Genomic DNA, 27276 nt, shown 5'->3' with positions numbered 1-27276 from the left:
ATACATTTTTATAGCATATGCTGAATTTCTAATACATGTTGTACAGCTATGGCAATATTTCTCTCTGGTGATTATTTGGAGTAATACATTGTTTTTCAAGGTTCAGTATTGAGATCCTGGAAGACTTGGCTTGAGCACCACTTTAAGCATCATTTCCTTTTTGTTGTCCCTTGCAGATGTGAAACCTCTTACAGCTCCTGCCTTTGCATATTGCTTCCCACTACTAAAGATGGTCTTGACAGACACAGTAAATGATAGTGAAGAAAAGGAGGGTACGTTGATTCAGGCACTTCAAATGATCAATGAACATGCTCAGCTCCGATCAATGAACGACAGCTCTCTGCTGATTGATGAGGTGATGTTTACACTTTTTCTTTTTGTCTTTAAAAAATAATGTATAAATGTTATAAAGTTCGAAATGTTATATTGTTCAAAATTATCCTGACAGTGAACAGAACAAGCAGATTGTACATTCAGTATTATAAATTTGAGCGGCAGCATTTTACAAATCAGTTGTTTGATGATATCCTGAGGATTAGTTCACATGATAGATCATTATATCTGCAGGGTAGATTTACTGTAAATGGATTGCTAGATGGAAGATCTTTTGATCACGGTCCCATTTATTGTTTGTGCCAGGAAAGTGATCTTGAAATGTATGAAAGGTCTGGTTCTGAATAGAATCCATTCAACCTTCCATTGTGCATTTATCACAATAAAGAGGCTTTGCAGCACTCCGTAAAATCTTAATTGCTTTTCAAACTGCCGAAGGGGCTATTTCTGAGGATGGCAAACCTTGTTGGCAAGGCCTTGGGCATTGAGCAAATCATGTGTTCCCTCTGGCTTTTCTGAGACTTTCCAAGTGCATGCTCATCTAGTGCTTCCAAGATGGGCTAATTCTACCTAGTTGCTGTCATAGTAAGAAAGCATATTAAAATAGTGGCTTCCATTTTCTAGTGCTGCTCTAAACTACTTTACAGCCATTGAAGTACTTCTGAAGTTTAATTATGTGTTATGCTCTAGGGCTGAGCCAAAGCTGTCTGACTGAACTTCACTAACATGCAAGGTCCAATCTTTTTGATCCACTGAGCCTCCAAGCTGAGTGTTTGAAGAATAGTTGGGTGGACATCAAACTAAGGACTGGGATATTGAAACAGGGATGTGGATGAGACATTAAATATAAAATTAAAATAGAAAAATGAAGCAACAAAAAAGGAAAGTTATCAAGGATAAAAGAAAAAAGCTTTGTTTTTTTAAAGCTATAACCACCACATTGCTGAATGCTGACAGATGATCAAATGGTACATGTCTATGTGATTGTCTGTGGCTGTGTGAAAGATATTGTTCAACTGTTGTGGTAGGGGGAATAGTCCAGATGATAGCCTAGAATATGGTGTAGGCATTTGCCAATGGCGTAAGCTATCAGGTTCAGGCAGCTTCAACGGGTAACAACCTCTGTGTACCATAGCGTAGAATCCAAAAGTGCCAAAGCAGCCAGCAGCCCAAGCTCATGACGATTAGATGGTCATTCATAACAAGTAGAATATTACATTGATGAAGTGCTGTAAATGGATTAATAATTGTTTTGACAGTGTGGACCTGAACTGCTGCCTCGGATGGCTATGCTGCTCCTGCTCACCAGGATCATGGCCACAGGCTCACCACGACTCCAGGTACATTTCAAACTACCTCAATTTTCTGGGCACAATTTAAGATTTTACTCCGCATATTTAGCGATTGGATGCACTTAATTTTTGTCAATTAATTGACTTATTTAATGACAGTCAATTTGGCTTTTTTGAACCAGTGGTTCTGACACTAAGCTCTGCAGGGGCAGTTTCATTTGTGAGGTTATTGGTCAGGGCTTATAGTTGAATTCCATTCCAGTTAACTTGCTTGGACCACAGCATTGCTGTAGTATATGAACAATTCAAACTGTTTCCCTTCATTCCTGATCTGTGGCGATCTGATCTGTGATGCCATGCACATAATTTCATACTCATCCTTTTCCACTTGAGATGATATCCACTTGAGTCTCTATTGCTTCCATTTATTTTCTCACTTACCTGGGGACATTTTCTGTAAGACAGTACATTCCCATGAGCAGAGCCCCCACTGCTTAATGAGAATTTTAAAAATCAATCTCTTCTAACCTCTACCGCTTAATTTAAATCTATGTAACCTAATTACTGACTCTTTTGCAAGGGAAATTAATGTTTTCTCTTACCCTGTGCAGAACTCCTGTGATTTTATAAAACCCAACTAAGTCTCACCTTTGTTCTGAGGGAATGGACCCCTAACCTAGTTGGTCTCATTGTAAACCACAATTCTACAGCCCTGGCAGCATCCTTGTTTAATCTGCTCTGTCCCCATTAATTCTTCCACACCCTCATGGTTGAGTCACAATCTGAATTGTACATGGTACACTAGGTGTGCCCTAACTAATGTTTTACATATTTCTAACATTACCTTATTGCTCTTGTGTGCCATGCCTAGCTAATAAAGGCAGGTATCTAATAAGCTTCCTTAAATTCAATATTTATCTGACGTAGTATCTTCGATTTGGATGCATGCACTCCAAGGTTCCTCTGCTCCTGTACATGTTAGTATCCTACTGTTTATCATGCCATCCTTCATTGACCTTTCCAAAATGCTTTATCTCGTACTTCACTGAGCTGAAACCTATTTGCCTCTTTTGAACTTGCTTAACTAGTCCATCAATGTCCTGCTGTTGCCCAAAATGGAATAATATATTGTTTACGAGGCAAGCAGGCCATTTGACTCATTGTGTGGTTGCCAGTCAAAAGAAAACTTAATCCCACTTATTACACCATCTTTGTTCCCCGGTAGATCACATTCTAGAACTTTTTCAATGTGATGAATGCTTCCATCGTCTTCTTTTACCCTTGGTATTCACTTTTCCCACTTTTTCACTTTGATCCAATGTTTTTTTGATCAACCTAGCAATTGAGATTTTGTGAAAAGACTTTCTAAAATCGAAGTAGAACACAGCTGCATCACCCTCACCACATTGAACAGCAATCTGCAGTTCCTTTCTACACATCATGATTTTAACAGTCTTCCATTCTTCTTGGAAGCATTAAAAATGATGAGAAATCTTTGCAGTTTCCTTCATTTTTTAAGTCTGTGGAGGGAATGGAAAGGCAACATTTCTGGTCAGGATCTTTCATCTGATTGATCAATCTGAAGGAGGATCCCATCACAAAGCGACATCTACCAATTACCTCCACTGATGTTGTCTGACCCACTGAGTTCTTCCGGATCTTTGATTTTCTGCATTTTCCCTTAATTTGATTCTAAACTTCCTAAACACTCCAGGTTTTTATTCTGCATTAAACACTTCATGTCTAATGTAGGCTTCATTTTTGTTTGTTTTGCCTGAACCATTATGCATATTGTCCAGATTTCTAGATTTGACAACCCCATCCCTTTTCTTGATGTGAAAATGTTTACCTTGAACCATTCAGCCAGTTTTGAAGCCATTGTCAAATTTCTAAATGATGACATCCATACTTAAGTCTACATCATTTCAATATCCCATAAGAAAAAGTGACTTACTCTGTTCACCAGTTGCCAAGTTGCTCATTGAACAGATTCATTTTTGATCCAACTTATTGCTTTCCTTTGGGTCCCATAGACTTTTAGGTTCTTGATGGATCTCCCATGTTGTATTTGGTTAGCTGTCTCACTAAGATCATGTATACCACATCAGATATTCTGGTTATCTCAAAAATACTTTTAATTAAGTTATACAGGACCTCTTCCCTTATAATATCTTTGTTGACTGTCCTCCTTTAGCTTATTCCTCAATAAAAGCAGATTTATGTTGTCACTCAATTTTTACCAGAAGATTATTAATTTACGCTAATAATATTTCTGTAAGTAACTGCCTAATTCAATTAGTGCAGCTGCAGTCACTTGAATATTGATGTCTTCAGACAGTACGTATACTTAGAGCATTACATTTTATATTGCATCCAGAAGATTAACAGGTAACAGTTTGTGCCATGTGTTTTACCTGATAGATGATGCAATTAGATAAGATTGCTTTGCAACGATCCATAAACAGCATTAAACCATGCCATCATCTTCCATGGAGACAAGAAGAACTGCAAATCATGGTTTACAAAAAAAAGACACACAGTTTTGGAGTAACTTAGTAGGTCAGGCAGCATTTCTGGAGAATGTGAAAAGGTGACATTTCAGGTTGGGACCCTTCTTAGGACTTCAATCTTATTCAATTTCCTTATCCAATCTCCAAGGTGACCTTTCTCAGTCTACCTATCCTCCTGCCAATTTTCCTCTAATCCTCCCACTCATGATCTTCCTTCATTCAATATCTCTGTTGATCCCCCAGATACGCCCCTTTCAACCACGCACTGCAAACCTGTCTGAAGAAGGGTCCCAACACGAAATGTCACCTATCTATGTCCTCCAGAGATGCTGTCTGACCCGATGAGTTAGTTACTCCAGCACTTTGTATCAACATCTTCCATGTTTATTCTCCAGATTCTGCAAAGTGTGCACAGCTTCACTTTCATGGAAAAGCAGCAAGCAGATGGAAAGAGAACATTTGGGTTCCAGTTAATTTGTAAAATGTTAACATCGCATCTGTCCTTTTAGGTACTGGCTTCCAATACTCTGACATCCTTGTGTGCCAGCAGCAGTGGAGAAGAAGGATGTGCATATGCTGAACAGGAAGAGGTTGATGTCCTCTTGCAAGCTCTGCTGTCACCGTGTTCAGCAGTGCGGGATGCTGCTCTTAGGGTAACAAAACTTTCATTCATATTTTCTGTTTATTAACATTGAAACACGTGGTGCATTTGGGTAGCTGCATTGGTTCCTGGAGGGATCTTTCCACTGGAATTTCAATGGGTTCGGTGTTTTAGACTTAAAGGAGGCATGATTCCACACTTGCACGTGAAACAAAAACCCTGCATATGGTTGACCACAAATGTTAAAGCGATAGGATGAGGATTTCAACTGGTTCATTGAACAGTAAACTTGCATGGAGTTTCTTCCACAGAGGTAAAATTTCAGGTAATAAATTTGGGAAAGGAAAACCCAAGGCAAGAAAATGTAGTTTTGCCTTGGCATGCCCTGCATTGTGTTTAATGCAATGTCTGCCTTTCTTTCCAGACCTTTTCTTAAAATCTAGCCTGCTGAACAAACTTTTGATCACAATTAAATCCTTCTTTGTATAGGAATATATGTGGCTGTAGGCCATTCAGCATCACCTACCTTTATAGACAATAGGTGCAAGAGGAGGCCATTCAATAAGATCGTGACTGGTCCTTTACCTCAGAGCCACTCGCCTGCACCAATTTTTGCAATGAAATATAAAGGGACAGATGGACCTTGCAATGCATGGCCACAGGTAGTCAGGATGATATTGTGGATGTCAAGGCATAAATATCGAAGCTTGATAGTAATGCTAAAACTGTTGTGTCGAGTTAGACCACACCTAGGGTGGCACAGTGATAGAGTTGCTGCCTTACAGCGTCAGAGACCCGGGTTCGATCCTGACTATTGGTGCTGTCTGTATGGAATTTGTACGTTCTCCCTGCAACGCAAGGGTTTTCTCCAGGTGCTCCGGTTTTCTCCCACTCTCCAAAGACGTGCAGGTTTGTAGGTTAATTGCTTCTGTTAATTGTTCCTGATCACTGATCAGCATGGACCTCAGTGAGACAAAGGGCCTGCTTCCACGCTGTATCTCTAAAACTAAAAACCTATAATTCTGTTTTCAATACTGGTCATCACCCTACAGGAAGATGTGATTACATGATGAGTTCAAGGATCTTTTCTTAGTCCTGGAGAATTTCTACAATGATGGAAGATTTCATGGTGTTTAGTTGTTTTCTTTGGAACAGGAGGCTGAAGGTGAAAGAAAACAGTCATCTAGTGGGAGAGGGGGGCATATGTTTAAAACAATCGTTAAAGCAGCAGCAGGAAGAAGCAGCAGCTTTCTCCTTACCCGGTGAATGGTGGTAGTCAATCTGCTTAAAAGGGTGGTGAAGCATAAACTTGCATCACTTGTGATAGTTGGATATGCACTTGGGAAGGTAGACCAAGTTCCAGAATGCTGACACCTACAAGGTAATGGAGCAAAACCTGGTAAATGCAGTCTGAAGAAGGGTCTCGACCCGAAACGTCACCCATTCCTTCTCTCCAGAGATGCTGCCTGTCCCGTTGAGTTACCCCAGCATTTTTGTGTCTACCTATTATCTGAATGGTGTCCGATTAGGAGAAGGGGAGGTGCAACAAGACCTGGGTGTGCTTGTAAAAGTAAGCATGCAGGTACAGCAGGCAGTGAAGAAAGCCAATGGCATGTAGGCCTTCATTGCAAGAGGATTTGAATTTAAGAACAAGGAGGTCCTACTACAGTTTTACAGGGCCCTGGTGAGACCGCACCTGGAGTATTGTGTGCAAGCAGGAACGGGGTACTGATTTTAGATGATCAGCCATGGTCATATTGAATGGCAGTGCTGGCTCGAAGGGCCGAATAGCCTACTCCTGCACCTATTTTCTAAGTTTCTTTGTTTCTCTGAGACCCTTCTTCTGACTAATGTCAGGGGATTGATGTCAGGGCGGTACAGAGATAAAATGTAGTCTGAGACAGTAAGACTGATCAGAGAAGGGGGAGGGGATGGAGAGAGAGGGAAAGCAAGGGCTGCTTGAAGTTAGAGAAGTTAATGTTCATACCGCTGGGGTGTAAGCTCCCCAAGTGAAATATGAGGTGCTGACCATCCATTGATAGCAACTGGACAAACCCCAGGTGGATTCTGCCTGCTGCATTTGAATATAGTATCATGGAATCATTTTCACCCTGCTGAGTTGCATACTCTAAGTCCCCACATTTGCACTTGGGTCTCTGAAAGTGGATGTGAACTTCCAGCCTTTTGGCACCAAGTGCTGCTGCCATTGACACGTGGCTGACACCTTGTAAGATTCTGCAATTTGTTTTCTTGAGGTTTAAGGCAGGCTTTGTAGGTAGTAGACATCATCCTGCACTTCTGCTGTTTTGCAGGGAATGATGGAGATGAACATGGTGCTGCCCACTCCAGACAGCGATGAGAAGAATGGATTGAACCTACTGCGCAGACTGTGGATTTCCCAGTTTGACGTAGATGATGAGAGCAAACTGCAGGCTAAAAGGTAAGGACTTGTTTACTGGCAACCTATTGTGATGATAAGAGTGCTCATAACTTAATGTTTCTTCATTAGTTTTTGAGTAGTCTATCTTCGCACAATAAAAGTATTCATTGAGTATGTCTTAAACCTACTAAATATCCAACCTCCAGTTATAAGTCATTATGATTTTATTTTTCCTGGTACCATTGTGGTTTGCAGTACAATTCTGTGGAAATACCGCACGCTTGGGATGGCTTCTTCTAAAAGAGATATTAAACCTTTGGTCTCACAGCTGTTGTAAGATATCCCATGGCACTAGTTATAAGCAGAGGAAGGAAGTCATTAGTACTGTCTGAGACTTAGTACTGTTCTTTAATCAACATTACTAAAACTGATTAATTAATTTCATTGCTGTTTCTAGGAGCTGGTTATTGAAAATTGGTTGTTTCCCCCCAGTATTATAGAAGTGATTTTGTTTTGAAAAGTATGGAATTGACTGAGATATTTCAATGTTTATAAAAGGACTCCATTGTGATTAGTTTTATTCCTTTATAAAAGATAAGCGATTTGAAATGTTTTGATATCTTATTTTAACTCTGTTGTACAGACCACTAAATATATTAGCTAGATGCAAAAAGCTGGAGTAACTCAGCGGGACAGGCAGCAACTCTGAAGAGAAGGAATGGATGACGTTTCGGGTCGAGACCTTTCTTTAGACCACCCGAAACATCACTCATTCCTTCTCTCCAGAGATGCTGCCAGTCCCGCTGAGTTACTCCAGCATTTTGTGGCTATCTCATCTGTTTGGGCTCTGCATCAGATAAACTGCTGTGGGATTCTCCACAGTGATCATCTAAATGTTCTTCCATGATTCCTTTTATGTTTCAGGTTGTGGGACACCATGGGACTGGAGTTGCAGCCAAACCTCTGCTCACTACTGATTAAGGATGTGATATATCATGAGGAAGCAATCCGCCAAGCAGGAGCAGAAGCACTGTCCAATGCTGTGGCACAGTATCAGCAGCAGGCCGCTGAAGTGATGGCTAAGCTGATTGAAATTTACCAGGAGAAACTCTACGTAAGAATTTTTCGTAAGCTCTTTTGAGGACAAATGTAGGGAAAGAATGAAAAAGATCTTCATCCGAACTTGGACGTGTAGATTTCTGGGTTTTCTTTGCTTGTTAGTATATGGAAGAACTCTTGAGGAGGGAATTAAGTTTTGCATGGTTAATTCAGTGGAATATTTGTTTTGGGTGATGCTGACACAAAGTGCATTTAGGAAGGGGAAGCACATTAGTGAGCAGCCATTTGTAGCCTGTCAAGAGTCAGCTTCAAAGACGAAATTAAAATTCAGTGAGATGTAATGAACAGGTATTGTAGGATAAACCTAAATGTTTCATGCCAATTTTCATTACGCCTTCCTTAAAATTAAAAAAAGTCCATAAACATGGAGATCTTAGATGGATTAATATTAGTATGAGAGGCACATGTAGAAGAGGGAAGGGCAGAAATTTCATAGGAATAAACTTCACTGTTCCAGTGGTGCATCATCCAAGTTCACAGCTTCTTGTCTGGACCAGACTGCAGTACGTTGAAGTTTTCATTTTGTTAATTAAAGGGGGAAGGAAAATATTTAGAAACTTTTTCTCACATTCATTCTTTGAGTTCATGTCAATGTCAATGTCTAGCTTTCAGTTGTTAGTAATTGCTGATGAATCTAATTGTTTTGTGCAGAGGCCACCCCCAGTGTTGGATGCTCTTGGTCGAGTAATATCCGAATCTCCACCTGATCAATGGGAAGCCAGGTACGGTGTCTGAGCGTTTTGTGAAAGGTAGCTAACATGCAGTGCCTTTTCTTTTGTTGCTCCTCCTTGATGCCCTTCATGTACCTACCTATTCCCTGACCTAAATCTGAGTTGGAAATTATTTTTGCATGTTATTGCTTGGCACGTGTGCCTCATTGCCAAGGCCAGCATTTATTCCTCATCTCTAGCTATCTAAGCATTCAGTGCATGCAATGAAGGACAAATACTCCCTGATATATGAATGCCGCATTTACAAATAGCTGTAGCATGTCCCATTATGCCTCAATTATTCCGAAGTGTGGATGTTCATATTGAGGTTTCAACACCCAGCAATTTAAAAGAAATCGGAGAGGGGGCTGAGGGTATATTAGCAGCATTAGGCTCAGAGGCAGTGTCTCTGACCCATGTGATGACATTAGAACTCTATTCCACTTGCAAAGAAACTGATTTACAAATTTGGGTTAGTGACTCCTTTGTACATTGGGCTGCAACTGTGCATTGCATTATTCATTGTGTTGGAAGATCTTGACCACCAGCTACAAAGGAATGGTGGCATTTTTAAGTTGAGGTACTGTGCACATTGCAGAGAATGTGAAGGTGGTGTTACATCAATGCCACTTTCCCTCTAGGATCTTATCCAAATGGCCAAATTTATTTGACCAAAGTAGTAACTGGAAAGCTGTTGCTGAGCCTAGCCTCAATTTGTATGCATATGTATACCTTCCAGCATAGGTCAGTGGACATGCTTGGAGGTAGATTGTATGGGCTCTTTCTTCTCGCTAAAGCAGATGCCATTTTTTTTGGCTTAGATAGGCAAAAGGTGCTGGATTAACTCACTGGGTCAGGCAGTATGTCCAGAGAAAAAGAATAGGTAATGTTTCAGGTCGGGACCTTTCAGACAGTTTTGCCATTTTTTGCTTGCCCTTCTTGATTGCCATCCAACAGACACAACTGAAACGGAGATCTCTTGGATCTATGTGGGACCATTTTACTGAGTATTTGCTTGGGATTTTATGCACTGGTTTATGTAAACTACTATTTAACATGTGGGGAAAAGCTTGTAATGGAGTGCTCTCCCTTCTGTAGGTGTGGAATTGCTCTGGCTTTGAACAAACTTTCCCAGTATTTTGATGGATCGCAAGTCAAGCTCCTATTTCAATTCTATGTGCCTGAAGCCTTGAATGACCGTCACCCTGAGGTCAGAAAGTGCATGTTGGATGCAGCTCTTTCTGCACTTAACACCCATGGAAAGGTAGGTCTGCCTACTGTATGAAGTAACTAGCTTTTGTGGCACTGGATTCATGGTGTTCAAACATCGATAATTAAATAATGGTTGACAAATCGTTTATCAAGAATGGACACATTGTTGAGGTGCTTGTAGCAGCTGTGGAGCCACTGGGAATCTTAACAGGTCAACCATAACTCAGTCTCTCCACTGAGAGGACATTGTCTCTGAGGCAGAGGACTGGAAGGACATGAGCACGAAAATCTTGGTTGACACTCTTGCTCTTTTGAAGAAATGCTGCATCATTGGAAGTGCTGTATTTCATATCAGATGTTAAATGCAGGAAATGTTTGCAAGCCACAAGCTGATATATGGCAAGGGTGTTCTGACCAACATTTGTCCCTTGCCTAACAGCTCTTAAAAAAAACCCCAACTGCTATTATTATATTGTAGTTATGGGATTATTTAATGCAAATTGGCTGTGGCCAAATGACAACACGTTAATCATATTTAATTAGCTGTAAGTGCTTTGGGATGTTGAGGTCATGAAAGACAAGTGGGAATACAACTCGGCTTGCCTTCATTCAAGGATATTGTTTGCCTTGGGTTTCTTCTGAGGTGTGGAGAGTATTTCTAATAATTTAAATAAGTGACTCATATCTCGATGCCATTCCTTTGTGACAGGCATTCTTTAAATGATATCCTAATTAATGGAACAGTAATAAGAAAATAGGTGATAAATTGTATTGGAAGTAAAGAATTAGCAAACAGGTTATGATACCTTAAGGATGTCACAGTTCATTACTATGCATGTGAAATAGATGTAAAATGAATTTACAAACTCTCTGATGGTATAATTCTTGAAATTTCAGAAGATATTTTGAAAGAATTTAGATAGAGACTTTTAAAGAAGGAATTGATGTCGCTGGCTAGTGACTACAAATATGTTTGTAGACTTGTTCTGTTGGCCAGGTGCACCCATCTCTTTAAATATTTTTTTTAATTGTGAGGAGTGTTTAATGAATGCAAGTAAAAATGTAGTAAAGCATTGAGCTCGTTGTACATGGCCTGTTTGAGTGGGCCATATCGTGTTTGATTTGTACATTTCTATTTGTTGCTTACCTCCCTAGCAATACCAAATTTTATCTGATTATAACATAACAAAAAAACATGGCACTAAAACTGACAAACTGTTATAAATGTTAGACTGCAGTGAGAGCACTTTGCTTATTTGGTTGCCATACGCAAGGAAGGATGTGATCTACAAGGATGTTTAAACTCTGGGCTCAGCTGAAATTGCCCTGATTCGCCTAGCATAAACACAATGGCATGAATAATCATCTCATATGCTGTAAATTTGTATTATTCTATTGTTCCAGTAACCATAACCATATAACCATATAACAATTACAGCACGGAAACAGGCCCGTTCGGCCCTACCAGTGCACGCCGACCACTAACCTACTGTTCCCTTTTCTCTGCAGGATAATGTCACTTCGCTCCTACCGGTATTTGAAGAGTTCCTGAGAAATGCCCCTAATGATGCTAATTATGATGCTGTGAGGCAAAGCGTGGTCATTCTCATGGGTTCTCTGGCAAAGCATTTGGAAATGAGCGATCCCAAAGTTAAACCCATTGTGGCAAAGCTCATCACTGCACTCTCAACGCCATCCCAACAGGTATTGTGCTAATGTACACCAGTCCTTGGCTCATTGGTAGCTCACTTGGGGGTCCTGTTCCAACTCTGGGCACTGTATCATCAGGTTTAGACAGGCACTACAAAGCAGTACAGGACGACTGCTGTCCCATCCAACACACTGACTTTCAGATGAGAGGTTAGAGACTGTATATGCCGTCTCAAGAGACAGTAAAAGACCTTGTGTCAATACTCGAAGATGATCAGGATTATCCTCTATATTAAATTTACCTCTCCCGAAATAATGAAATGTATTTTGGTCATCGTCACTCTGCAATTTTTGGATACTTGATGTCTGCAAAATAGGTTGGCGCAGCACCAGGGACGTTGGTTTAATCCCGACCTGGGGTTGTGTCACATGGAGTTTGCATGTGACACATGGATTTCCTCCTGATCCTCTGGTTTCATCCCATATCCCAACTCTTGTGTATCGGTGGGTTAATTGTTTACTGTGGATTGCCCCTGGAATATTGGTGTGTGGTAAAATTAAGAAGTTGGAGGGAGTTGAGAATGAAGAATTACAAATTGTGAGTTGTGTAAATGGATGATTAACGATCAACGTAGACTCAGTGCGATTGGGGCACTGTTTCTGTGTTGTCTCTTTCTTTCACTCCAAGACTGTGGATGTCAAGTGTCAGCTGTCGCAGCCGTGACCAGATTTCAAAAAGTAACTTTAATGGATTCCAAAGCACATCAGGAGCTCAGTACATACATTTATTATTTCTTTGCTTCAAAGCTTTAGAATTGGAAATTAATTTATAGATGTCAGTGCAATCCTCTGATGTCAAACATTTGGGCCTGGCTATCATGTACCAATCTAATTCTACTCAAGATTAGACATTGTCTATGACAGTGGGCCCTGTTTCACTGTAATTTGTTCACTGCTGAAGTAAACGCGTTTGATTTTGTAGGTGCAGGAGTCGGTGGCTAGCTGCCTGCCGCCACTGGTGCCTGCCATCAGAGATGATGCCGCTGGCATGGTTCAGAAATTGCTGCAGCTATTACTGGAGTCGGATAAATACGCTGAGCGGAAAGGGGCAGCATATGGTCTGGCTGGACTGGTAAAAGGATTGGGGATTCTCGCCCTGAAGCAGCAGGAAATAATGGTGACATTGACAGATGCTATTCAGGACAAGAAGAACTTCCGGAGAAGGGAAGGTGAGACGAGCATCTGCTTATTTCTAAATTTAAACCTCAGAAATCCACACTGAATGACAACAGTTGATGTGATGGTTGGGATACCACCCACAGCATCAAAATCTTTTGCAAATGAGATAGCTCCAAATGTTCTTTTAACTGATTTAATTTCTGCATCAAAAGATCCATCATTGTACCGGTGCCAAAGAATGCCTCTTCAGCGTGTTTAAATGACTACCGACCGGTGGCCCTCACCTCGGTTGTCATGAAATGCTTGGAGAGGCTAGTCAAGAAGCACATCTGCGCCCTCCTTCCTCGCAACATGGACCCACTACAGTTCGCATACCGTCCGAACAGGTCCACGGATGATGCGGTCTCCCAGGTTCTACACACCGCTCTCTCTCATCTGGACAGCCAGGGGGGCTATGTGAGGATGCTGTTCATTGACTTTAGTTCAGCATTCAACACAATAGTCCCCAGCAGACTGGTTGAGAAGCTGCTGGAACTGGGGCTTAGCACCCCTCTGTGTGCCTGGGTCCTGGACTTTCTCACTGCCAGGCCCCAAGTGGTCAGGATGGGGGAACACACATCTAGCTCCCTCACCCTGAACATAGGATCCCCCCAGGGCTGCGTCCTTAGCCCCCTACTGTACTCCCTGTACACACATGACTGTAGGGCCAGGTTCAGCTCAAACTCCATCATCAAGTTTGCTGATGACACTGTGGTGGTGGGCCGGATCTCCAACAACGATGAGAAGGCCTACCGGGAGGAGGTGGCTGATCTGGCACTCTGGTGTCAGGACAATAGCCTCCTCTTGAATGTCACTAAAACAAAGGAGCTGATTGTGGACTTCAGAAGGGCTAAACATCCAAGGACGTACACGCCACTGGAGATAAATGGGTCTATTGTGGATAGGGTGAGCAATTTCAAATACTTGGGAGTCCGCATCTCAGAGGATCTGACGTGGGCAACGCACATTGCCGCACTGGTGGGTAAGGCTAAGCAGCGCCTTTACCACCTTAGACAACTGAGGAAATTCAGAGTGTCGCTGAGGATCCTCCATTGCTTCTACTCTGGGGCTGTAGAGAGCATCCTGTCCGGCAACATTACAGTCTGGTTTGGGAACAGCTCTGCCCAGGACAGGATGGCCCTGCAGAGAATAGTGCGTTCGGCAGAACGCACCATGGGAACTACACTCGTCCCCCTGCAGGACCTATACATCAGGAGGTGCAGATCCAGAGCAAGCAAGATCATGAGGGACCCCTGCCACCCCAGTAACGGACTGTTCCAGATGCTACGGTCAGGCAAACGCCTCCGCTGTCACGCTGTGAAAACGGAGAGGATGAGACGGAGCTTCTTCCTACAGGCCATCAGGACTGTCAACTTTGATAACCCCAGAGACTAAATTTTTGTCGACACTTTTTGTGCTATGTTTAGTAACTTATTAACTTTATTTATATGCTGTAACTGTAATTATTTTTGTGCACAACCCGCAGGCATTGCCACTTTCATTTCACTGCACATCGAGTATGTGTATGTGACAAATAAATTTGACTTGACTTGACTTGACTTGATCATCTCAACACCATTGCAAACAGCAGTGACAATGCACTGTAAAATGATCATTGGTTTTCCTTAGTCCTCGCTTTGAAAGGTGAGCTGTTGAACAGCTGTTCCAGTGTAAACAAAGTCAAAACGTCACCTTTTTTTTTAATTGACCTGTATGCTTTCAAAGTAAATGTTACGGTATCTGTTTATTTAATCTAGCCCTGTGGGGTAAATTCAGATTTGCTTTCTCTGCATTGTAATCTCTGCACCTGATCCGCCAGTTTTAAAACTTTTCACATTTGTATTTAATGATTAAAGTCTTGCATCATTTACTGTGGCTCCATTGATCAAAGACTGTCATTTGATACAATAGAGAAGGTTTAGGGAAAACTCGTTGAACAAATATGTATGGAATTATGAAGGTACTTTGGGACAAGTAATGAAAGATTTCTTGCAGTATCTGGTATTTTATATCGTAGGGGCCTATAAGTAGGATCAGCCCCATGAAGCCGAAAAGGTAAGCTTAGAATCTTTGCACAAAAGTTATTAGAATGTAGAATTCTTGAGGAAACTGATGTGATCAAAGTTGAAGGGATCATCAAGAGAATATTAGAATACTGGAAAAGGATGGCATGCAGGCTTGCTCAGAGCTGATAGTAACACAACAAAATGAGGCACAGAGCCTACCTCCAATGCATCCATTTCAGTGTCTGCACCATCTTGCCCTGGTGCTTTTTAAGCATTGATCAGAGCCACAGAAATAATTTTATTGTTTCCAATAGGAGCACTATGATGTTGCACTATATATATGTTTGAATTAATGTTGACACCAATATTCAAATGTTGAATTTTTGAATAACTCCAAATAACAGGTAAACACCACTCATTTGGCCCAACAGCATTTTACTAATAGTGTCTGAGAATGTCCTATTTTCCTCGTACGTTGTATAGTCCAGGTATTCCCTGGAGCCTCAGTAAAACCATCTACTTTTTGTTGCTCTTCTTCATAGGTGCTCTGTTTGCTTTTGAGATGTTGTGCAATATGTTGGGGAAACTCTTTGAGCCATATGTGGTGCACGTGCTTCCTCACTTGCTGTTGTGTTTTGGTGATGGCAACCAGTATGTCCGAGAGGTCAGTGGATCTTGTACTTGTAACTAGCCTTTTACTGCACCTTGTCTTTTTTTATTTTTATGTGTGTGGCCTGGACATTAAGTGGTCTCCTCTTGTTACCTGTAAAGGTTCCCGGTAAACAGTATTGATACTATTTTCTTGTGGGATTAAATTAATAATATAAACTCTGCTCTGTTGTTAACTTCTCACGATAGTTCTCAAGCGCAAGTAACGCTCATAACTACAACTTGTTTTCCTCACAGGCATCTGATGATACTGCAAAGGCAGTGATGCGGAATCTGAGTGCACATGGCGTGAAGCTTGTGCTGCCATCACTGCTTGTTGCCCTGGAGGAGGAATCCTGGAGAACTAAAGCAGGTATCGTCAAATACTTGAGATGATTTTAACTTTATCCACCTGACAGGAGCAGGGGAGGTAAAACCGAATCCACTTTGCTCAATTGCTTTGGATCTCTCACTTTCCAACTTTAAAGACACCCAGAAGGTTTTCTTCTCACCCTCCTCTCTCACACCCCTGGATTTAGTGGCACCATTGGGATATCACTGGGATATTGAGTAAAATATCACTCCATTTTAACCTGACTTCTCATGTGGGAAGTTGTCGTCAATGGGTAAGGGAATGGGGAAAAAATGGAGGGGGGGGGGGGGGAAGGAAACTGCAGATGCTGGAATCTGAAACAAGAAAAAAAATGCTGGAAGAACTCTGACAGTAAAGTAGCATCTGGCAGAAAGCAGAACCAGTTAACATAGAAAATAGGTGCAGGAGTAGGCCATTCGGCCCTTCGAGCCAGTACCACCATTCAATATGATCATGGCTGATCATCCAAAATCAGTACCCCGTTCCTGCTTTCTCCCCATATCCCTTGATTCTTTTAGCCCAAAGAGCTATATCTAACTCTTGGAAAAAATCCAGTGAATTGGCCTCCACTGCCTTTTGTGGCAGAAAATTCCACAGATTCACAACTCTCTGGGTGAAAAGGTTCTTCCTCATCTCAATCCTAAATGGCCTGCCCCTTATTCTTAAACGGTGAGCCCTGGTTCTGGACTCCCCCAACATCGGGAATATATTTTCCTGCATCTAGCCTGTCTAATTCCTTAAGAATTTTATATATTTCTATAAGATCTCTCATCTGTCTAAATTCCAGTGAATATAAGCCCAGTTAATCTATTCTTTAACGTTTCAAGTCAGGAACCCGACCCAAGATAAATTTTATTTTTATTTCTCTTGTAAAGCTACAGGGAAAAGAATTATTCCATCAGGTCCCAGAAAGCTGAGCCATATACTTGCACACATCGTTCCTTTCCCTTCCTGCACATGCATGACTCCATAAAGATTTTGCTCCCACTCAACTGATGCACATATAAATTACATGTAGAAAGTGCTGCTGCTTATGATCATACCAGGTAGAGATGAGAAGTCAGCCAGCATGTAAATATATTCTGTTCGGTACCGATGAATGTATTTATAATCCAGCTACTCAAAATTTACCCAAAGTTAATTTAATGCTTTAATAATAATAATAATAATAATAATAAACATTTATTTTTTATAGCGCTTTTCCAAATGCTCAAAGACGCTTTACAAAAACAGTCAAGACATAAAAACGAACAGACAAACTATCCTGACGGAGAAGCGGCGAACAAATAGCGCCAGCGTCCTCTCACGTCAGGGTCCGGCAGTAGACAATAAAGAACACAAGACACACAATTACAATTTTTAACACAAACAGCCATCATAGTGATTGCTCCAGGCACACCCTCACTGTGATGGAAGGCAAAGAAAAGTCTTATTAAGTGTTGTTCTTTGTGATATCTCTGTTATTTTTCAAGTTAAATGAAATACAAGAAATGATGCATTGAAATTTGCTTGTAGCTGAGTCTGTGGTTTTTATCTAAACCAGTCTGTGTCCTGGATGAATCCTTGAACTGGTGTCCATATTGCAACTTTAGGTTCAGTTGAATTGCTGGGCGCCATGGCATACTGTGCTCCCAAGCAGCTGTCGTCCTGTCTGCCGAACATTGTCCCCAAGCTGACCGAGGTCCTGACTGATTCCCACGTGAAGGTGCAGAAGGCAGGACAGCAGGCTTTACGACAGATTGGCTCTGTTATCAGGAACCCAGAAATCTTAGGTGAGTTGCTGCTTTTGGACAAGACTCCATATAAAACCCCTTCAAATTAACCATTCTTCCCTGCATGGTTTCCCAATGCACTACGTCGTGAAGTGGATTTATTTAGACAATAGAATCTAATTGTAGAGATGTACCCAAGATCCCACCTTGGGAAGGTCCAATTTTCCAGGCAGGCTAGTGAACTTGAATGATCTGCTCCTGGGTAAGTGAATGTGTACTTTAACGGTGTTTAGACCAAACATTGTTAATTCTAAACTTGAGGGGTTTGTTAAATATACTGATGAATTTCTATTTGTAGCCAATACCCGAGTATTAGATTCACTGTTGTAGAGCGAATTTCTACTTGTAGCCAATACCCGAGTATTAGATTCACTGATGTAGAGCAGTGAATTAAGGGAAGAATAGTTTAGCTGGGTTTTTTTCATTCTATTAAATGTGAATGCAAATAATTAAACTCGTGCATTGTGTTTTTATTGACCAGCAATTACCCCAGTTCTACTGGATGCGCTGACAGATCCATCCAGGAGGACACAGCTGTGCCTTCAGACTCTGCTGGATACTAAGTTTGTCCACTTTATTGATGCTCCATCTTTGGCCCTGATCATGCCAATTGTACAGAGAGCATTCCAAGATCGATCCACAGATACCCGTAAGATGGCAGCTCAGATCATTGGAAACATGTACTCTCTTACAGACCAGAAGGTAATGCTTGCAATGTTGCAAATAAGACTTTCACCCTTTCTGACATTGCTAATAAGAATTGATGTTAGCAAATATTGCCTATGACTTTGTGACCATTATTACATTTTCAGTTGGAGGTGCATACAAACATAAGAATTAGGAGCAGGAGTAGGTCACGGTTCTTAAAGCCTGCTCTGCCATTTAATAAAATCATGGCTGATCTGATTGTAACTTCAACTTGATCCTGCGGAATACTTTCACTCCCCACCACCGCCTTTATGGCAATAATCTATGTACCCCTGTCTGTAAAATATTCAATGACTGTGCACCCACAACCCTTTTGAGGAAAATAATTCCAAAGGCTTGTTACGCAGAGAAAACATTTCATCTCATAACTAATACTTTTTTACTAATACTAATACCTCTTACTTTTAAATGGAAAACTATTTCCAGATCTTCTCACAAGTGGAAACATTCTCCACATTCAGCCCTGCAAAACTGTCAAAATCTGTTTCAATTAAATCCCATCTTGCTCTCCAAAACCCCACTGGATACACCTAGCCTAATCAGTCTTCACTTAGAAGACAACTGAACGGCTCAACATATCAATCTGCTAAATCATCTCTGAACTGCTTCCAATATGTTTACATCTTTCCTTAAATAGACCAATAATGTGCAGCATACTCCAGCTGCGGCTTTGCCAATGCCTAGAATAACTAAACCATAATCTCTGGTTTTGTATTCAATTCTCTTTGCAATAAACTGTACCTGCATATGAACAGTAAATTAAATCTCATTATTTAATTGTATTTTTATTTTTCCTGCCAAAACAATTTCAATTTCTTGCATGATATTTTCCTATTGCTCAATCTTTGCCCACTTAAACCTACATACGTCCTCTTCACAGTTTGATTTCTGTCTTATCTTATGATATAAGTAAATTTAGCAACCATGCCTTCAGTGAATTCATCCAAGTCATTTATGTAAATTATAAAACCTTGACTGCCCAGCTCCAATTCCTGTGGCGCACCACTTATTATACCTTGCAACCAGAAAACACCCATCCATGTCTACTATCTGCTTTCCATTAGCCATTTATTCTTCCTTCCATGCCAATACACTGCTGTAAGCTTTTCCCAATAATACCTGATGTGGCACTTTATGAGGTGCTTTTTGGAGATCCGTCTGGGCATAGTCGTCACTGGTTACCCCTTGTCCAAATCTATTTAACCAAAACAGTGTAAGGTGTTTAGTTAACTGACGAGCTAGTGTAAGATTACAAAATGAAAATGTTGTGATATTGCAATTGTGCACTAGAAAATAGTGCAAGAGCCCGTAAAGCAGCGGCTGGTGAATTTTAATGTTTTGGAACTGCTGTATATTTCAAGATTTTCTTTTCTTAATGAGGAAAATGTTGTTATCAAACCAGACTTGCTAATTATTTTCCATTGGCATGGTTGCAGGATCTTGCACCGTACTTGCCCAGTGTGTTGCCTGGATTAAAGCTTTCTCTGCTCGACCCTGTTCCAGAGGTAAGAGTCTTCGCTCCCTCCCGTTGGTATCATTGTGATTACCTGGAGCCAAAATGGTAATTGCTTGTTAAACACAACAATCGCTGTGCTGCTGCCACACAGCTCCATCCAGGTTTGATCCTACCTTTGGATGTTTTTTTTGTGGGGACTTTGCAGTCTCCCTATAACTGTATTTCTTATGGGTCTCTTCCCGTAATCCAAAAACATGCTGGTAGGTTAATTGGCCACTTTAAATTACTCCCTGAAGGCTAGAGTTAAATAAATGTGGATGAGGACTTATTGTCTGAGAGATGGGTTAGGCCAGATGGGCCATACAGCTGCCTTTAATATCTTGGGAAAATATGACAATAAATACGTGAAATATCTGATGAGTAGATGCATTGATGATTGAGGATTGGGCCACGGTTAGTAAATGCATTGTGGTAAATGATTGCTCGTTGCTCGAACTAAGAATTATAAATGTTCTGGTTTAGTAACTAAACCGTAAGAGTTGATGCAGCTCTCCCTGGCTAACCTGTGCTCAGGATGCTGTTACTAAACCTAAATTCTAATCTATTATGGAACCTGATACTGTCTTCAATCTCTGAATTCTGTGTTGTAAGGCATGGGTGTGGAAGTTTTGCTTTTCAGCTTGACCTTGTTAATTCAATGACTTGTCCTTTTGCCAAATACCAGGTTCGTACAGTGTCTGCAAAAGCTCTGGGAGCCATGGTGAAGGGAATGGGCGAGTCCTGCTTTGATAACCTGCTGCCTTGGCTCATGGAAATGCTAGCATCAGAGCAGAGTTCGGTTGATCGATCTGGTGCTGCACAAGGTGAGATCGGGACTTCAGTAAGAGAAAGTTTCTATAAACATAAAAACAAAAATTGTTGGAGGTACAGTGGGGCAGAGGTAGAGTTACTGCACAAGAGACCCGGGTTTATTCCTGACTACGAGTGTTGTGTGTACGAAGTTTGTACGTTTTCCCCATAACCACATGGGTTTTCCACGGGTGCTCTGGCTTCCTCCCACACTCCAAGGAAGTACAGGTTTGTAAGTTAAAGATTGTAAAATGTCCCTAGTGTGTAGGATAGTACTAGTGTATGGGGATTACTGGTCTACACGGACTCGGTGGGCCCAAGGGCCAGTTTCCGCGCTGTATCTCTAATCTAAACTTAGCCGGCAAGGCAGCATCTGTGGTGAGATAAACAGTTATGTTTCAGGCTGATTACTCTTTCTGTAAGGTTTCAGAGCTCAAAGGTTTCAAAAGTCCTTTATTGTCATGTACCAATTAAGGTATAGTGATATGCGAATTACCATACTGCCACATGAGAAAAAAAAAAGCAACAAGACACACAACCACATAAAAGCTAATATAAGCATCCACCACAGCGGATTCCCCACATTCCTCACTGTGATGGAAGTCAAAAAAAGTCCAATCCCTTCCTTTTTATCCTCCTGCTGTCCAAGCTCCCGCAGCCAGCGGTCGAAGCTCCCGCGTCGGGGCGGTCGAAGCTCCCGCGTCGGGGCGGTCGAAACTCCTGCGGCTTGGAGTTCCCGAAGTCGGTCTGGCCAGAGACCGTGAGCTCCGTGATGTTGTCCGCAAGCACCCACAGTTGGAGCTCTCAAAAGTCAGTCTCCAGCCAAGGCCGCCAACTCCTCGATGTTAGGCTGCAGTGCAGACGGAGATACAATACAGAAAAAAATCACATCGCCGTCGAGGTAAGAGCTGATTAATTAGAAAACACGCACTAAAAGTCTTCTGCATTTATCCAGACTATGCAGGGTGTTAACATTCTGTTGTCAAAAGGCATGGAAAAGGCTGATTGCTTTGATGAAGAGGAACGGGAAGTGGAAAGGTTCTTGGGGAAACTTACACATCTTGGGCAAAGGGAGCTTGGGCAATGGCCATATGTGGGAAAGTGAATAAAAGAAGAAAGGAGCCAAATTTAAGCGAATGGATGTAAAATCAGTCAGGATGGAGAAGACTGGAAATGAAAAGAGCCATGTTTATGGGAGGGGATTTCAAAGCAAGAATGAGAAATTACCTAACCAGGAACCATTAGATGTCAGCAAGCACATTGGATTGGTGCCAGAATTTTTGATTTGCCCCTCAGTTTGGAAGTCTAAAATAAGGCAGGAATGCATTGAAATAATCAAGTCTAGTGGTAACAGAGACATGGGTAAGCTATTACCTCTCCCAAATTTACCAGTGCTTCATGTGTTCTAGAGGACTATAGCTCCTGCACATTCAATCTGCTGCAGGTTCAAAGGGCATTGCGAAACATTTGTTGACTCAGAAATGTGATGAGCCAAGATGTTGTCTGGACTTTGCACATCTCCGGTTGACATCACACATTCATAAACTTTCCTTTCACAAAGTCTTGCAAGTCGGTGATTCTTAGTTACCTTAATAAAGAAAGGAGAGTTGTAATATTAGAACTAATAATGCATGTAAAATGAACTGGTGAGAATTCCTATTCCCATAATTGCCAAGGAACAGTCTACCAATTTGATGTTAACAGTCATGTGTGGGTTTATCTGCAGTGCATTGAGCAAGGAATGGCAAACCAAAGAATGGACTTGTACATTTGACATTCCTCATTTAATGGATGAACTTTTATGGTATCTTTAGCAATTTTACGACTATCTTTGCAACTACTGATTTAAAAATTTCACCATGTACGTCTCCTTTATACTGTCAAAGAGAAATGCCTCTTTTCTGTGTTTCAGGCTTGGCTGAGGTGATGGCTGGACTTGGAGTTGAAAAGCTGGAAAAACTCATGCCAGACATCGTCGCCACGGCCAGCAAAGTGGAGATTGCCCCACATGTCCGTGACGGTTACATGATGATGTTCATCTACCTACCTGTGACGTTTGGCGACAAATTTACTGCATATGTTGGAGCCATTATACCTTGCATTCTGAAGGTAAAAGGCCGCACTTAAGCAGTCTGAAATTTTAATCTCTCACTGTCAGAATCTTTTTAAGTGCAGCAAGAGATGATTCCTTCTCAACGATAAATTATATTCAAGCCAAGTACATGCCAGTTAAAATTCATGAAAACATATTCATTAGCCTCTTTCAAATGCTGAGAAGAATGGGCAATGACTCTTCCCAAGAGCTGCATCAACCTCTTCATGGCTGTCCTTCAATAATACTGTGAGCATTATTATTCCCTCCACATAAGATATGCCAATCATCACAAGAAACCAACCCCTTGAGCATTAATACATTTTGCCTTTCTCCTCGTACAGAGAAGCCACCTGAATATCAAGTGATGCGTAATTGCTACTTTCTAACGCCACCCATTGCTGTTAATGTGATAGTAGTTAAAGATTTGACAGACTGCATATGTGGAAGATTAATGGTGTATTCATCCATGAAGGTCATTCTTAAGATGAATTTTCAACTTTGATTTTAATGGAGTAGGATATTGTCAGCTTCAGTGAGCTTGCAATTTTTAAAACATCTTTTTGCTTAAATGTACCATACTTATGGAGAAAACTTGATGTTTGGGTGAGCCTGTATAATAATCTGACATAAACGTGACAGGCAAAAAAAAAAAAATGCCACCATTGCTCATCAAAAGTGCAACTTCATGGAACAAAACAGCACAAGAATGGGTCCTTCAGCCCGCTATGTGTGCCCTGGCTATGCCATTCTAATCCCATTTGCCTGCACATAGCACATAGACCATATCCCTCTATTTACATCGGCAAAACCAAGCGCAGGCTCGGCGATCGCTTCGCTGAACACCTGCGCTCGGTCCGCATTAACAAAACTGATCTCCCGGTGGCCGAGCACTTCAACTCCCCCTCCCATTCCCAGTCTGACCTTTCTGTCATGGGCCTCCTCCAGTGCCATAGTGAGGCCCACCGGAAATTGGAGGAACAGAAAACCTCATCTTTCGCCTGGGAAGTTTGCAGCCCAGTGGTACGAACGTCGACTTTTCCAACTTTAGATAGTCCCTCTGTCCCTCCATTCCCCTCCCCCTTCCCAGATCTCCCTCTATCTTCCTGTCTTCACCTATATCCTTCCTTTGTCCCGCCCCCCTGACATCAGTCTGAAGAAGGGTCTCGACCCGAAACGTCACCCATTCCTTCTCTCCCGAGATGCTGCCTGACCTGCTGAGTTACTCCAGCATTTTGTGAATAAATCGATTTGTACCAGCATCTGCAGTTATTTTCTTATATTATATCCCTCTATTACCTGCCTATTCATGTCTCTTAAACATTGCTTCCATCACTACCCCTGGTAGCGTATTCTAGGCACCATCTACCCAATCCATGCCTATCATAATTCTATATACTTCTATCAGGTCACCCCCCCCCCCCCCTTCAGCCATCGACACTCCAAACAAAGCAATCTAAGTTTGTCCAATCTCTCCATATAGCTAATCCTCTCCAATGAACACAGCATCCTCGAGAAACTTTTAGTCATAGAGCTGTGCAGCACGGAAATAGGCCTGAGGTAAGCCTAAGGTTTGGCTGATGTCTCTAACAGTTTTATTCTTGTTTCTCAGTCTCATAATGGCTTCTTTGACGTTCATTGGCATAACTTCGGTCCTCGTGTTGATAAACAGCAATAAATATTTCCAAAAGTGATGGAAAGACTAGGTGCTGAGAGCTCTCTTATACCTGCATTAAGGAGGCATTTAAACACACCTGAGCAATTATAAACACCCGTGAAGCCAAGTGTCCCAAACATTATGGTGCCCTAAAATGGGGGGAATATGTATAAACACAGCTGTAATTTCTGCATGGTGAAACCAAAATGTATAAAAATGGCCTTTATTAAAATCTAATTTCTATTACAAATCTCAAATTGTGGAGTACAGAGGCAAATAAATAAATGATGGATCTTTGTCCCAAACATTATGGAGGGCACTAAGTGATAGGAACAGAATCAGGCTATTCGGTCCATCAAGTCCACCATTCAATCATGGCTGATCTAACTTTCCGTCTCAACTCCATTCTCCTGTCTTCTCCCCCTAACACCCGTTCTAATCAAGAATCTTATCTATCTCTGCATTAAAAATATTCATTGACTTGGCCTCCACAGCCTTCTGTGGCAATGAATTCCACAGATTGATTACTCTCTGACTAAAGAAATTCTTCCTCATCTCCTTACTAAAGGAACGTCCTTTTATTCTGAGGCTATGTCTTCTGGTCTGAGACTCTCCCACGAGTGGAAACATCCTCTCCACTTCCGCTCTATCCAGGCCTTTCATATCTTCGGTAGTTTGTTGACAGCTCTACACAATTAGATAAACTGTTGATTAAGCATTTATTTTAAGTGGTTTTAAAGTAGAATTAGTTCCTGTGCGATATGTTTACTCCTGCAGTAAATTCCCAGGAAGTGACCAGAATATAAATATGCTATCAAGGCAGTAAGAGGCAAATAGTGTAGTTTATCAATGCGTGTCCATTTCTTCATACAGGCTCTGGCAGATGAGAATGAATTTGTTCGTGACACTGCTCTACGTGCAGGACAGCGAATTATCAGCATGTACGCAGAGACCGCCATAGCACTCTTGCTTCCAGAACTGGAGCAGGGATTGTTTGACGATAACTGGCGAATCAGGTACTGTGAACATTCTTCCCAAGAAACCAATCTTTAAAGTTCTCTCATGGCTATTAACAATCAAACTATCGAAAATCAAATATAGACTGGTATAAATTTTGATACTGTGGTGGGTGGTGGAGTGGTGTGGAGAAAATCTTGCTGTAGCTCTTTCATGAGATTTGTGCAGTGTGCTTTAATGTTTGAACAAGTTTACATTGAAAACCAAAAGAGTAAAGGTAATGTGAAGAACTGTTTATACTCTCTGCTATCAACTTGCTCACCAAGATCCATCTGCATAATGATGCTCCTTAAGGTCCTGCCATTTTCGGTGCGTATTCTGCTTGCATGAGATGATGCATCGTCTCATACTTGTCTGGATTAAACTCAATCTGCCATTTCCAACTGATCGAAATCCTTCATTATCCACAAATCCACCAATTTTTATGTCATCTACAAATTTACTATTGAACCCACTTGCATTTCCATCCAGACCATTAATATACCTGTATGTTATAAACAACAAAATACCACTGGTCCCAACCTCCAGTGACAAAATGCCCATTCATTACCATATTTTGTCTTCTGTGACCAAGCCAATTTTGTATCCAATTTACTAGTTCACCATGAATCCCATGTTACTTAATCTTCTGGACCAGCTTACCATAGAGAACCTTGTCAAATGCTTCAAAGTCCATAAAACAATATCCACTCCTATCAAAAATCAGCTTCGTCACCTTCTCAAAAAACTCAATCAAGAAAAACCCTCATCTGACTCCTCACAAACTGCAGCTGGAACATGCATCTGAAATACTTTTCTTAAATTGTGCTCAAAATTGTCATTAACATATATGGGCAGTTTTGGGCCTCATATCTGAAGAAGGATGTGCTGGTGTCGGAGACGATCCTGAAGTGGTGCATGAGAATGATCCCGGGGATGATTGGGTTAACATATGAGGAGTGTTTGATGGCTCTGGGCCTGTACTCACTGCAGCTTAGAAGGATGAGGGGTGATCCCCGGTGTGGGATGAATAAAGGAATATAATATTATCTAATTGAAACCTACCGAATAATGAAAGGCCTAGATAGAGTGGATGTGGAGAGATTCCAGTAATGGGAGAGTCTAGGACCAGAGTACACAAAACCTCAATAAAATGATGTACCTTTGCAATGGTGATGAGGAGGAATTTCTTTAGCCAGACGGTGGTGAATCTCTGGGAAAAAAAATTGCCACACACGGGAGCAGAGGCCAAGTCATTGGATATTTTTAATGCAGAGATTTATAGGTTGTTGATTAGTATTGGAGTCAAAGGTTACAGGGAGAAGGCGGGAGAATGGGGTTCAGAAGGAAAAATAGGTCAGCCACGTTTGAATAGCAGCGCAGAATCAATGGGTCGTATGGCCTATTTCTCCTCTGATGTCTTGTGATATTCTATGCTCTTTTGTGTTTCCATGATTTTCAGGCAGCAGAGTGGTGCAGCTTGTAGACCTCCTGTCGCACAGCACCAGAGACCCGAGTTTGTTCCTGACCTTGGGTGCTGTCTATGTGGTTTACAGGTTCTTCCTCCGGGTGCTCCAGTTTCCTCCCATAACCCAAAGATATGCGGGTTTGTAGGTGAATTGGCCTCTGTAAACTACCCCTTGTGTCAAGGGAGTGGAAGTGCGGTAACATAGAACTAGTGTGAAGTAGTGTTC

At 41.5% G+C, this 27276-nt stretch overlaps 1 protein-coding gene across 1 annotated transcript in view; it reads left to right on the top strand.

Annotated features, from left to right (window-relative positions):
• gcn1 (GCN1 activator of EIF2AK4) overlaps positions 1 to 27276 on the top strand; it is an 86006-nt gene that overhangs the window by 35738 nt on the left and 22992 nt on the right. Inside the window, exons 26-42 of the mRNA XM_078421264.1 lie at positions 177 to 355; positions 1593 to 1673; positions 4645 to 4788; positions 7049 to 7176; positions 8041 to 8230; positions 8887 to 8957; positions 10044 to 10209; positions 11667 to 11861; positions 12790 to 13036; positions 15574 to 15695; positions 15938 to 16052; positions 17645 to 17824; positions 18306 to 18526; positions 19969 to 20037; positions 20713 to 20851; positions 22750 to 22946; positions 25460 to 25602. Coding sequence (XP_078277390.1) covers positions 177 to 355; positions 1593 to 1673; positions 4645 to 4788; positions 7049 to 7176; positions 8041 to 8230; positions 8887 to 8957; positions 10044 to 10209; positions 11667 to 11861; positions 12790 to 13036; positions 15574 to 15695; positions 15938 to 16052; positions 17645 to 17824; positions 18306 to 18526; positions 19969 to 20037; positions 20713 to 20851; positions 22750 to 22946; positions 25460 to 25602 — 2587 coding nt within the window. The remainder of the gene's footprint in view (positions 1 to 176; positions 356 to 1592; positions 1674 to 4644; positions 4789 to 7048; positions 7177 to 8040; positions 8231 to 8886; positions 8958 to 10043; positions 10210 to 11666; positions 11862 to 12789; positions 13037 to 15573; positions 15696 to 15937; positions 16053 to 17644; positions 17825 to 18305; positions 18527 to 19968; positions 20038 to 20712; positions 20852 to 22749; positions 22947 to 25459; positions 25603 to 27276) is intronic.

Source organism: Rhinoraja longicauda, chromosome 25 (genome assembly GCF_053455715.1).
Source record: "Rhinoraja longicauda isolate Sanriku21f chromosome 25, sRhiLon1.1, whole genome shotgun sequence".
Lineage (NCBI taxonomy): Eukaryota > Metazoa > Chordata > Chondrichthyes > Rajiformes > Arhynchobatidae > Rhinoraja > Rhinoraja longicauda.
This window is presented reverse-complemented; position numbering and strand designations above follow the sequence as displayed.